The 13,933-nt window shown below is 42.2% G+C and overlaps 1 protein-coding gene across 3 annotated transcripts in view; it reads right to left on the bottom strand.

The window, feature by feature from the left end:
• Positions 1–544: 544 nt before the first annotated feature.
• nphp4 (nephronophthisis 4) overlaps positions 545–13,933 on the bottom strand; it is a 129,694-nt gene continuing 116,305 nt past the window's right edge. For 2 of the 3 annotated variants that reach the window (XM_084014468.1, XM_084014469.1), the window contains exons 23-29: positions 9,211–9,367; positions 8,603–8,667; positions 8,228–8,313; positions 6,760–6,931; positions 5,082–5,261; positions 3,573–3,716; positions 545–815 (exon numbers count right to left, since the gene is read on the bottom strand). In XM_084014468.1, coding sequence (XP_083870594.1) covers positions 675–815; positions 3,573–3,716; positions 5,082–5,261; positions 6,760–6,931; positions 8,228–8,313; positions 8,603–8,667; positions 9,211–9,367 — 945 coding nt within the window. In that variant the 3' untranslated portion in view covers positions 545–674. Of the gene's footprint in view, positions 816–3,572; positions 3,717–5,081; positions 5,477–6,759; positions 6,932–8,227; positions 8,314–8,602; positions 8,668–9,210; positions 9,368–13,933 lie in introns of those variants that run through there. The other variant, XM_084014470.1, reaches the window with a different exon arrangement.

The raw sequence follows: 13,933 nt of genomic DNA, 5'->3' as shown, positions 1-13,933 counted from the left end.
AGGATAAGTTGTTTGGGAGGCGAGGGGACGGAGAGAGCGGACCCCTGGCTTGTCTTAGATTAAAACTCAACCATCAAGTGGCATTCAAGTGGGTTTGCTGGGTAATTAAAGTCGATAAAATGTTATTGCTTTCACCCTCGGCCCACCTGCACGGTCGGGGATGAACAGTCAGACGTTTGCCGGACATTTGGAACGAGGACGGATTACATAAAAGGATTTAACCCCCCCGACGCCGACGTGGCTGATTTTGTGCAGATCTGCTTTTTACAAACCCCCCCCAAAAAATCCTGTTTTAATTCAATGACTTATTCCCCCTTAAAGCACTTATTATGTTTAGTTTCTTCTTTGCTTTGGTGCATGCTCCAGTAAACCGAGGTTGGGTGTTGGTTCAAAGCTTTTTTTTTTTTGGTCGCTCGTTTTGCATAGGATGCGTTTGATTCGTGAGACTTGTGACCTTAGTGGCGCTCATTGAGCCGGCACCAACTCTCCCATTCATTCATACAGTGCATATACAAAATACAAAATAGTTTATTTCAGTCTGAAATCGGATCTATTACAAAATCACACATGCCAAGTTAAACTTCACAGCTCATTTGAGTCGATTTCACACCCCGAAAAATCGATTCAAAACATCAGATCAACATTTCCGGGAGTTTGTCTGAAACGTCCTCAGTTCACGTGTAGTTGACTTTTACGCAGAACGTCTCCTCCGTCTTCTCCTGCAGGTTGTTGACGTAGACCAGTATCTCCACGGAGCCGGGACTCCGGCTGGGGGCGAAGCGTAGTCCGATGGTGTAACTCTCTCCCCCGCCGATCTGAACACAGTAACAACGACAAAAGACATGCTTCATATTCATCCGGATGCTTTGTGAGGCTGCGGGATGCTTTCCTTCTTCCTCTGCAGCTAGAAACACTAAATGGATGCAAAGTGCCTTCAGCCTCAGAGTGATAGTGGGAGGTCTCCTTCACATGTTTGAAAATGTCATGACTCGATTTGATCTTCTATGACTTTTTCGGTCAGTTTTTCCTCAAACTTTGCATTTTGTTTCATTTGATCAAATAGCTGATCCCTTGATTTGCATAACTCAGGTAAGGAAGAAGAAAAATGGATAGCAGTCACAGTTGTATGACCATATAAGTATCACCCTTACAGTGGTTTCAGGGATTTTGCAACAATGTGCTAATTTTCTAAATAAACAGTCCCACAGATGTTTGGCCTGTATGGCTTTGGAAGCATATTAACACACTGAAGTGCTGAAATGTGGTTATGTGTCTGGGTTTTATTGCAACCTAATAAAACCTGTAAGTCCTGTACGCTGTATAAGCTTACTGCTACTATGGGTTTCCACTCTGATTTAACGAGGGCTGTGTGAAACCAGACAATTATTACAAAGGAAACCTCAAATGGCCTTAATTGTTATTTCCGGCCTTTTGACACCACACTTTGTTTCTTTGTGTAAATTACCGTCGCTCCAGTGTGCAATTTTAATTATTCTTTTCTTTAAATAAAAGCAAACAATGCTTATTTTATGCTTTTCTAGTCGGGGATCAAAGCGTGCAAAAGACCAGAACTATCTTCTAGTATTTTATTTTTTATTTTTTTGTAATAGCCAGCAATGCAATGCATGGGTCAATTTTGGGGGGATTTATACTGTAATCTTGGCCAGAAAGCAGAGTATTATTGATCTCTGCTCTGCTTTGCCTCCTGACAGCTGGTGTAATCACGGCGAGGCAGTCGTATCACAAAAGAGGAAAGTATCTCTACATTTGCTTAATGCTGAGGGCGCAGTAAATTCTTTATAAGACACCTGGCACCTCGGCTGACAGCGAGGAGGAAAAAAACAGAAAACAATAGGTGGTTTTCCACTTCCTCCACCTTGTCCTGTCTAATTGATGCAGTGTCTTCTGGACGACAGCGGCCGCAGCGAGACTCTTAAATAGTTGATGTGGAAACAGACTCCCTCTGGGTCTCGCTCATTTACTCGTTCATTTAAAATGCTGCTTTTCCATTTGTTTTGCCGTTTCATAATAACACCTCGGCCAATCAAAGGAGAACGACGGCAGCGACTCCGGCACTTGGTTGTCTGCGCGTGAGTGAGCGAGCTATCAGAGACACTTGCCGAGATAGACAACATAACAATAAAACAACGGCAGTAATGACTTTGCTATATTCCTCCCGTTTGGGTCTGGAGGCGAACAGAGAGACAATTCACTTGTCTAACGGCTGAGGGATGAACAACCGACGTCAGCGGCCTGAAATCATCATCCACGTCTTTGACTCACCTGTCAAGGAGAAAGTTAGAAACATTCCTTCATATCTGTTACAGTTAAACGCTTTCTTTTCTTATTTTGGTTTACGGTCAAAGCGTTTTTCAAGGAAGTGCAAAATTGATGATTTTAGCCGAGAGTGAGGCTGATTCCAGCGTGTGACATCATTGAAATAATAAGTCTTTCAGCAACCTTTTCTTCAGCAGCTGCATTTCCAGGAAGGTTTCCGATTGTTTTACCAAACTTCCTATATGATGAATGTGATAACGGAGCCTTAACGGCTGTGCTCCTTTTCATCGCTTGCACTGCAGCAGGTTGTCTTATCTCTGCTTTTGTATCGTTCTCTTTTGTTAAAACAAAGTGCATCATTCAATTTTAATTTCACCGTCAAAGAACGTGTCTGTCAGAAAACGTGGGCGCTGCAGCCCGGAGCCTGATGACTGAGGATTTTACTGCTCGACAATAAGCTTACAAAACTGAAATGTTTGTGGAGGACAATGCAAAACTATTTAATAGAAGCGACCTAATCACACTCAGACACACACACAAAAAGCCCCGGGAATGCGTCAATAATGATTTTCAGTCAGCGGAAAGACTCGTCACTGATAACGAACACAGTGTTCTGGTGCGTGATTGGAATTACATCATGAACAGTATTAGATATTGGACGAGCACTCAAAATGAATTCCAACTTATTATCGCAAATTAGCTTTGAATTGTAACTTTAGTACGTGTAGATAATGAAGTGAAAGCAGGAGAAAACTAGCACACAAAAACGCCTAAAGCTTGACGAAGTTAATTTACAGTTATGACTACGAAGCCATCGCATGCATGTAAGCGGGAGAAACTGATCCGGAATATATCTTTGACACGTTATCACCACGAGTATGAGCTTGAGTGGCATCAGTGACTGGACGATGCTTTAAGTGGCCTCAATTCCAGGCTTTCATTGGAATGTATAGAAGGATAGGATGGTTTCTTTTTAGAGTAGATATACGCAAAATTAATTTTCTCTTCATTTTTACATTTCTTTAAAATTGACAATTGTCAAAAGTGTTCCTTTCATGATTTCATTCTAAAAAGGATTTTAATGAAAAAGCCCAAAAAGGAGAGTGATGGTCAGCAGCATTCTCCATTACAACTATTGCTAATTATTTACAGACCATTAACAACATAAAGTACCGCGTCCTCGCCCTCGACAACGAAGACAATCTACTGCCAGGGAGGAAGGTTCCCTCGGGGGTCTCGGTGTTAATTAAACTATTGATTGGGCTTTAATGATAGTAAGAGAACACCTCTGTCACCTGGAATCGATCCTCTTTGAACTGCAGCAGGTCCGGATGGTCGGAGCGGAGCAGGAATGTGCGGCTGCTGGTGTACGGGTTGGTGTAGGTGATTTTCCTGGAGCTGCCACGCCCACCGCCGACTGGGACACACACCTCGAACGCCTGCAAACACACACACACACACACACACACACACACACACACACACACACACACACACACACACACACACACAAATACACACACACACACACACACACACACACACACACACACACAAAATCATTATGCCAGGTCTGAAAAAGCATAGTTCCAGGTGCGGCTAATATCATATCTTTTATGACTACTAAATTATACTGCACTACATTGGGTTCATGCCCCGAGACACAACGTTGTGTGATGGAGATACAAATAATGACACTCATTCACATGGTTTCGACAGAGAGCCTGCAACATAACCTTCAGCAGACAGCAGCTACAGAGGGGACCGGCCTGGGAGTGCTGGCCTGGGATCAGCTGGCCTCGGCCGTTTCTTGACACTAACCGTGTCCAGCTGACCCAGGAACCCACCGGGACGGTTCAGTGAGCACCGACTGTGACTCTTTTACAGACTTTAATTGAGCTGTTCATCACACAATGTATAAGCGAAGGGTTGAGCTTTGCACTACTGTAATAATATTGCACTCACTATGGACACTTGAGAAGAGGCATCAAACCTGATGGTGCAGAACCATAGATATCGACACAACAGACGTTTTGTTACCGTGGCGTCACCCATTGGATTGTGGCCTTTCGAAACCTGGAATTTGGCATTTTGGCCGTCGCCATCTTGGATTTTGGCAGCCATGCAGTAACACAAGAGGACCGATGGTGCAAAGTGAATAAAACATTTTTAGGTGACCACAATGTTTACTCTAAATGGGACCATAGTTTAGAAAATGAACATCATGCTGTATCGAAGAAAACTACTCATTAAGACCATAAACTAACAATATTCGCAGAGATAATAAATCAAGTGAGGAGTTCTTCTTCTGCAGTAAATTACAGAAAAATGAATGTGTAACGACAAGATGAGGGATTCTCTGCAACTTAGAAAAGAGTTGGGGGGTTAAAAGGGGACTATAAAGTGTCATTTGGAGCAGATAAAAGAGGCAGCGATAAGAAATCCTGTCACTTTGACGCTGCAGTGCTCAAACCCTTTGCCCTTCAAGTCGAAACTGAAACGGCATTGAGGATCTAGCTTTCGCACCTCGACGTATATCCAAGTGAAATAGGACAGGCAGGTGTTGGGAGGAATTTGATTTGCTCTTCTGGAGCTCTGTGCGGTGCCACATTTGCAGATTGATGGATGGATGTGAAAATAGAATTGATTGAAATTGTTTGGGAGTTGCTGGAACGGTGAAGAAATGAGGGCCACACTGGTGCGGAAGATGGCAGACACACACACACACACACACACACACACACACACACACACACACGCACGCAGATCGTTTGAAATAGTTAAACCAAGAAACCGTCTCATACCTTGGACAGTACAGGCCGGTGGACGTTGAGACAGAGCAGCCAGGCGGTGACCAGCCGCCGGTTCTCCACATCCACCGCGCTCACATACAGGAAGCGGCTTCCTGCTCGCCATGGTTGCACCTTCAGCTGGAGCTCCTGCACCGCGGCTGCAGGCAGAATGAACGCACCCTCCGGGTTCACCTGCGGAGAAGATACGGACGATTGAGAGCGAGAGTGAGAGAGCGCCGACTAATGAAGAGAAATAGAGGCAGAAAAAGTGTAGCACAGTATGAAAGAGAAGATAGACAATCAAACAAGAATAAAGAAGAGGGAGAGAATTAATGGGAAAAGGCTCCAGAGGGAAAAAAAGGAGGTGCTCAGACAGGAGTGGTGGTGAGAGAAAGGGTGAACGAGGTCTGGGGGGGTAGAAAGGTAAAGAGACAATGAAATGAGAGAAAGTAGAGGCGGGAAAAGTGACAGAGAGACAGAAGGATGTGAGAATGAGATTCACTGTGTGGCTCCTTTTCAATCTGTTGAGCAAAGCAAAGCTATTCTCTGGCGGTGAGCTTTATCCGCTTTCATAAGGCTTCTGCGATGCTTTCCACAGTGAGCCAACCTGCCGAGAGTCAGATCAAAGCAGGCGCTGATGCATACGGCGGAATCTAAAAAAAAAAAAAAAATAAAAACATCTGTCGCTCTTTACCCTATTTCTTCAGGGTGAACACGTTCGGATGGTACTGTACGTATCCACGGCGACTGTGACAGGCCATCACTTGGTGTGTTTTTTTTTGTAGAATTAGTGAGAGATGTGCGATGCCCTTTTATTGCATCTCTGTAGGAGAAACTCTCTCAGGAATAAGAAACAATCTATCTTAAAAAAGGGGCAATGCGACACCACTGGAATTACCCATATTACCTCATACAATGAAAGGAAAAGAGCATTTGTATATTCTTGATGACTTGAATCATAACATTGTTTGTTGACCAAGAGAACAATTTGCATGAAATCATTTTTGGTTTAAAAATTGCTAAGATGGAAAGAAAGTTGACTCAAGGTATGATTTGGATTGTTCTCCTTCCTGTGTGTTTTCCCTGATTAAAGGTATACGGACCGGTGGCAGGGAGGATGTAGTGCTTGTCTCAGCACATTAACCTACTGCTACTGTGGGTTGCTTGCTCTTCAGCACATTGTCAAATTACAACTCCGAGTGGTAATTCTGTGTGTGTTGTTCTGGACGGGTTTCCAGTGTTTCTGCCAGTCACGAAGAACTCTCCACTTGAGGTCTCAGTAAAATCCAAAACCCACCCTGATGCATGCAAATACACTTTTAATTAAAACTACCCAATCCAAAAGACAATCAGAGTTGATCCAAATAGGCCCAAAAAGAATTAGACCTGATCCAAAATGACCCAAATACAAAAAATAATAACACAAACACTGGCAGCAGCACGATTCTCCACCAATTAATGAGCGGCTAGCGTCCAAAAGAGCAGCGCTACATGCCACTTCACACTCTCCATCTGCTTCTAAAACTGCAACCGTTATGAGGCACACGGAGGATTGGAGCTGGTTGAAGCTCCGCTGGGATCTACTTGGCTATTTGACGTATCAATACACAGACTTATAATGCAATAAAACACTGCTCTTGATTCAGAATTTGGAGCTGGCACAAGCAAAGCGGGCTCAGCGTTGAGTTACCTCGATCTCCTGGGGGTGTGATGAGAAACATTTGACCTTGCGGAGGGTCTGCTTCCCCCTCAGCACCAGCGACTGGCAGCTCTGCTGGCCAGTCACACAGCTCACATCCACCCGCTCCAGGAAATGCACGTAAATCTGCCAGATCTGGGAGGGCGCTGCCATCCACTTATCACTACAGAGGAAAACACCATCAGAAACAATTTAACTGAGCCCCCCCCCTGAAGACGCAGCGGGATCAGCATGAGGTCGGAGATGAGGAGGGCTGATCCACGGCTGTGCCAGTTTTCTAAAGAAGCTGCGACGTCGTCATCATCATCATAATCAGCCTCTCGCTGCTGAGAAGAAGGGAATTGAGTCCCGGTGACCTTATAGCTGAATAAGAGAGCGGCGAGTGGGAGGTGATGGAGTCACACACTCAGCCCCTGCACTGTGACAACGGTGCTCCGGGAGCATGTGGGGATATTTGGAATAGAATTACAGTGATGTGGGGTTTGGGAAGGCAGACAGGATATCACTCATGTTGGACTGAAGTGATATAAGTGATATTTTCAGATGATATTGATGACCGCATTCCTGTCATGTATAATTTCTTAATCTTTAAGTATTTCCTCAAGTATTTCCTTGATACAAGGCCGGTTTATAAACAGGCAGCGACACACAACACGCTGTGACGACACACACACGCACGTGTGTGTGTAGTCTATGTCCACTGTATTTAAAAAAAAGGTGTCACCAGCTTTTAATTTGTATTTATTATTATTATTATTATTGTTATATTTTTTTATTTATTTAATTATTTTAAATTCCTTTTTGATTTATTTACTTGTTTACGCTATTCAAGTGTTATTAATATTATTATTATTATTATTATTATTATTATTATTATTATTATTATTATTATTATTTTGTAGCCATTTAAATTGGATTTTTAACAAATAATGGATTTATTATTTGTTAAATGTGAAAAAAAATAATAAGAATAATTAGAAATAATAAGAATAAGAATATTTAGAAATAAGAATAATAAGAAATTATAAAAAAAAAAGAAAAAGTGTCGCCTGTGTTTTTGTCACTCTGCACAGATTAAAGTATGACTTTGATGGGAAACAAATGAAAGGTTCCATGTCGTGTTCCTGACCACCGCATGTTAACATAACCGTGTGAGTTAACCAGTGAGAGGGGACTTTATCTCACCCATTTAACAAGAGGCAAACATTGACCCTACCTATTAACAAACCCACACATAAAACACTGCTATCTCTGATGGAGATCTGGAAGACTTGAGGATGGATTCTGTAACTTCAGGCCGCGAGACCTCCAAAACCTCCATCTGATTAGTTAATTAACTCAAGCCTGCGTGAACAATTTAATTAGTCCAAAATAGAATGGTTCTCCGGGCTAAGCCGTGTGTGTGTGTGTGTGTGTGTTCACTACGTACAGCACGGCCCGCTCGCTGAATCATACATACGTGAAAACCATCACAAAGAACATTTTTATGTGCGGGCTGGGACTCCCTGGCACTTTCAAGTACACATCCTGAGGCTCCCCTGGCACCTAGACGAAAACACAGAGGAAGATACTTTCAAATGGAGGGGTAACGGAACGAGAGGACAAAAAGAAACAAAAACAAACCCTACATTAGAACGTTAGAAGTGCCGTGGCATGGAGTGAGGGCGAGCCTTTTATGTATCTTAACAGGGTGTAATTCTTGACGTGAGCGAGAATAAAGTCCTTTTTTCCTTGAAAAGGAAATAATGGTGAAGATATATCTTCTGGTAATATTAATGTGTGTTAGCGAAGCTGGAACAGGAAAATATAATATCAAAATAAATCATTCTCTCACCAGCATCCTCGTCTGGCAAATGATGTTCGGGTCACTGCAGCGTACGGAAATGTGAGTCCTGACATCTGGTTAACCCAATAAACAGAAAGAGGAAAACATGGTTGATATACAGACAGCATGTGAACTAGATGTTGGATTTTAGCAGTAAAGAATGGCATCAGTTGTATACACCTAGCTCGTTATAAGGAATATGATATATTCATGCATATATCCACAGAAGTATATGCATATGCTGTACATGCTGCTCTATTTTCTTCATTCTATCCATTTCATTTTTTCCCTGCTTTTCATTTCCTGCTCTGTATCCTGATGCCTCCCCGTTGCTGCTTTTGTGATAGAAATTGCATCCCCACGTACGATTTTTTTTGTAGATATTTTAGTCAAAACACAATAAAATGAAGGTAGACTACATTATTCATACCGATGCGGCGAGTACTGTAAATGTATTTTTTATTTGTGCAACAGTACGCATCTACGTGTTTATGGTCCTCCTGGAGGGAAGTCGGTGAAACTATTGAAGATGTATTCACTATGCATGTGGGGGGGAAAAAATGCAATCGTATGCAAATATATGAGATGCAATAAATCATAGGTATAGGTCTCTAAACCTGTGGGGTCGTGCCAGGGCGGCAGGCGGATGGCTTTCTTTAGGAAGCAGAGCTCGGGGTGGTAGAGCCGGAAAGTCTGGTCCACAACGTGAGGCGTCGGCTCCACGTTCACCTGGCAGATGGCCATCGGCTTGCCGTCTTCTGCTCGGAACGTTACCTGTGGAAGCAAGGTGAAATGTCAGCCGTTGCAGCAGCTTGCCACTTGCCTGCAATTAAATACTATTTGCATAACGGGAGAGTAAAACTCCTCCAGCCAAACATAAAATCATAAAAAAAAAAAAACATTATGTACTTGTGATTCAATACAGATTCCCCCCCGACCATTAATCCAAGCCACTTTGTTTGGAGGTAAATATAAAAGTGAGCACACCTGAAATGTTAAAATTCATTGTACCTTTGTTGTTCCCTCTTCCAAATTAATTTGGCTATAGGGGTTTTGTTTAAAACCGTACCAGTGCTCATAATATCATGAGTTCACCTGTACACTCACACAACGCCGCTCTTGTGTTGTTAGACATTTAGAGAATCGCTACATTCTAATTTCCTGACTCTCTACAGAACTGGGATTGCCATGTTTTTTTCTTCCCAAGGCGGTTCAGCTCCAAACAAAAAAATGCACAGCAGCCTTTGAGAAGTTTTATCTCAAATTCACCAGAGAGAGATGATGATGTAGAGCGCCATATACTGGAATATAAAAGTGGGCTCCAATCCGCCGGCTGCAACCCCTACAGACTTGCTGACTGTGCTTTGAAGTTTACTGCATTCAAAAAGCCCTCAGGATGTGATCCATGCAAATCAACACAAATGTGTTCCTACATATGAACTAATTACATACATACATACATATACATATACATATACATATATATATATATATATATATATATGTATATATATATATATATCAGCAAAGTCCAGACTCTTCTCTGTTCTGGCGCCTCAGTGGTGGAACGAACTCCCGACTAATGTCAGGACAGCAGAGTCATTTACCATCTTCCGAAAAAGGCTCAAGACTTACCTGTTCAGACTTCACCTCGACTCTACATAGCATGACCCACTAACACCCCCCCCCCCCAAAAAAAAACCCCCCCTTACCTATAGCACTCTGATCGTAGCACTGTTGCTCTTAACGTACTACGTTACTCAGATGAGGACCTAACACTTGTTCTATTTTTAGCTCTTACTTTATCGGCAATGATACGTTGTGGTTTCTTTGTTTCCTTCTTTTGACAAATGTACTTATTGTAAGTCGCTTTGGACAAAAGCGTCTGCTAAATGAACTAAATGTAAATGTAAATATATATATATATACATATTTATTTCATATTTGAACACATATTGTTTCCATATACATTATTTTCATATACATATATACTGTGTATATATATATATATATATATATATATATATACACATATTTTTTTAATAAACAATCAATGCTCAATCAGTCTGAAGGCACCGACAGCAGAGAGGAGACAGAGAATTAAACTAATAGTTCAGTATTTTATTAACATTACACTTCTTATCTAATGTTATAATATTACTAATATGCTAATTTAAACTAATTACTTATCCAGCTGGAGGACAGTCCATCTGCAGGGAACGCATGAAGATTGAGCCGGAGCCAGGATCCCCCCCCCCCCACCCTCCCCGAGCCGATATTTGATTATTTCATGAGGCTGAAGTCAGAAAGCACAGTGACAAAGTGGAAGCATCAGAGAGTGAAAGAACACTATTCCTTGTGGGGGCTGGGGGTCCGTCTGAATCTAAGTTCAGGGCCATTTTTCATTCCCCATGCGTCCCCGTCTCCAGTGGATGGGTCTATCTGTTTGAGCTGACTCCATGCCATTCCCATTGCACTAAATCAGAACAGAATTTCCACTACAAACACCTCAATCAACAGATTGGTGTTTGAAAAATACTGAGCACATGCCCCCCAGAAGAAAAAGCATTTCCACAAATTCCACAAACTTTCGCATAAGTCAAATTCCAAATATTTCAAGAATTAATTGGCAGATTGCCGTGAAATTCACACAATTGCAGTGACATTATAGCCTTTATAGTCTTCCTAACTTTATAGTTTCGACTTCACTGCAAACTCTCCAGAAGAAACTCTGGATGCACAAGTAGAAACTCTAGAGGAAGCGAAATAATTGGTGTCAAAAAACCACTGTTTGTTTTTACCAACACCAATAAAGAGGCCTCAGTGTTTGGATGACAGATTAGTGTAAAGTGCAGACCAACCAGGTGCTGAATTCAATAACCTAAATGACATACAAGCAGGGGCGATTCTAGGAACAGAGCTTTAGGGGTGCTGAGCCAAAAACTCCCTTTTTTTAAACAAAAAGCTGTACATTTTAACGTTATTTAGGACTATCGGCATGAAGAACATCAGACTTGTGGGGTGAGGTGAAATCACTGTGACTGGAAATCTTACTTTAATGAGTGCTGAGCCAAAAAAAGCATCACTTGGGTTCACAAAGTACTACAAATAAAATTGTATTAAAATTAATAGATAATGAGGTATAACGGGGATGAACTGGGCAGGTGGGAGAGAGAGAGAGAAAGTGGATCATACCACACCATGACGCGGTTGGGGGGGGGGGGGGGGGGGGGGGGCGGTTGTATTTTCCTTGTTAAAATATTACGTTTAAAGTAAACCATATGTACTGTATATGTTTTTTCTGACCAGGTTTAAGCTTGTCAAACAGACTTGCGTTTAAAAGAACATGACAACATTTTTTTATATTGCATTTATTTATATAATATTATTCGCTCCACTGTTAAAAAACTTGACACGCAGCATCTCAATGCTTTAGCCATCACCATCTATAGATACACTATATATCTAATTTGGATAACTGGCTGCTGTAAGAAAATCACTTCCTAGTTTGGGATTAATAAAGTCTGACCATCCATCCATCCATTATGCAGGCTTTAATTACATAAAATTATTCATGGTGCGCTAAAATCTGGGGAACATCATCAAAACAAAGCCATTTATAAACATGTTATGGTTTATATGAGTTTGCTGTGGAAGGGAGTTGACTGGCCAGCAAAGAGCTTTGACCTCAGACACCATCAAACACCTTCAGGATGGACTGGAACACGGACTGCGAGCCAGGAACTCATCATCCAACATCGATGGCTGACCTCTCTAATGCACTCGGGGCTGAATGGGAGCAAATCACTTCTCTCGGGTTCCAAAATCTTCCCGGAGGAGTCGAGGCTGTTAAATCAGCAGATTCATGCTAATTAACCTCATTAATCATGTTTGGGTGTCATACTACAAACTGTAGAGTATCACTACACACCCAAATAGAAGTCGATTCGTTCTTACAAGGAAAACGTTGTCGTGCTACTATTTCATGTGGAGCTCATTTCGATATCCAGCCATTAGCTTTGGACTTTATTTAGAAGAAGAGAAGTTAACTTCCCACATTTTGGTCACCGATTCTCATACTCGGAAGCTGATCCCTGCCAAACAGCAGCTGTCCAAATCGTTGAGGCGTCAGATTTGTGGGCCCATGCTGACCTGCAATAGTGGCCCATATCTGGCTCTGGTGATGTGTGCTGACTGACAGCGGTGCCAAAGCTGGCGTCCTGACAGCTCTGCTGTTGGGGCTTGTCAGTTTTAGCGGGACACAGATTTGATCCAGACCCAACCTCTTTGACCTCTTGACAGGATTTTTGCTCAGAGCAGTACTGCTGACACTGGCACACACACAAACACACACACACACACACACACACACACACTTGACAGGCTGGCAAATATTTCATCATCCCGTGCAACGGAGAGGCTTTAGGGTACTCTACTCTACAACCGGATTATTGTGAACTCCTGCAGCTCAGAGAACGCTGACGGATATCCTTTTCTTTTCGCCGCATCAATATGGCCATTTGGAAATTTCAAAATAAAATTCAGAAATTTAAAGAAAATTTCAAGGGCACAGCTGAACGTCACATGCAGCTACAGAGCCACATCGTCTTATCCGAAGTACATCCGAACAAGTGCGTTCTCATTGTTTCCCCCTGCTCTAAACTTTATAAATGCTAAAACATAAAGTAGGAAGATAACTTTGGAGCCATGCGACACACGAGTGGTTCATTTAAAGCAGATTAGCCAGACGTGTCAAGCTGTCCTCTGATCGGAGATAGTTTAACCCTCCAGCCAGACGTTCGGCAGTTGGAGGAGATAAACAATGTTCAGGGAAGATAAAAGTGATTTCCAGCATATAATTTTTCTTGACAATCTCATCTGGCTAGTGTAACTTTTTTATTTTTTTTAAATAGTTGACACTTCAAAGTGTTCTTTGTGTCTGAGCTGCGACTGTGTGGGAGACGAGAGGAGGGAAGAGGCGGTGCACTGCCACTCCGCCGAGACTTGTCTGGGAGTGTGTGTGTGTGTGTCTGTGTGTGTGTGTGTGTGTGTGTGTGTGTGTGTGTGTGTGTGTGTGTGTAAACTATGATGTTGTTAGACTTCAGGATGTATCAGAAAGTTAAAAAGCTTCATCTTCATCTTCCTCTACTACTGAATATAACAATTCAAATAAGCTAAGATGCTAAAAATCTTACAATGGACTATATCAAGGCTCTTATCATAGCAGAAACATACTGTACATCCACATGTGCATCTCAAATCCATAGCTTAGTATAATTCCAGCCTGGAGACGAACAAGAGAAGCAGATAACTAGAGAAGGTGATAAGAATGGTCCAAAT

The sequence above is a fragment of the Eutrigla gurnardus genome, assembly GCF_963514095.1.
Source record: "Eutrigla gurnardus genome assembly, chromosome: 8".
NCBI classification, from domain to species: domain Eukaryota; kingdom Metazoa; phylum Chordata; class Actinopteri; order Perciformes; family Triglidae; genus Eutrigla; species Eutrigla gurnardus.
The sequence above is the reverse complement of the archived record's forward strand: the minus strand, read 5'-3'. Positions and strand labels throughout refer to the sequence as shown.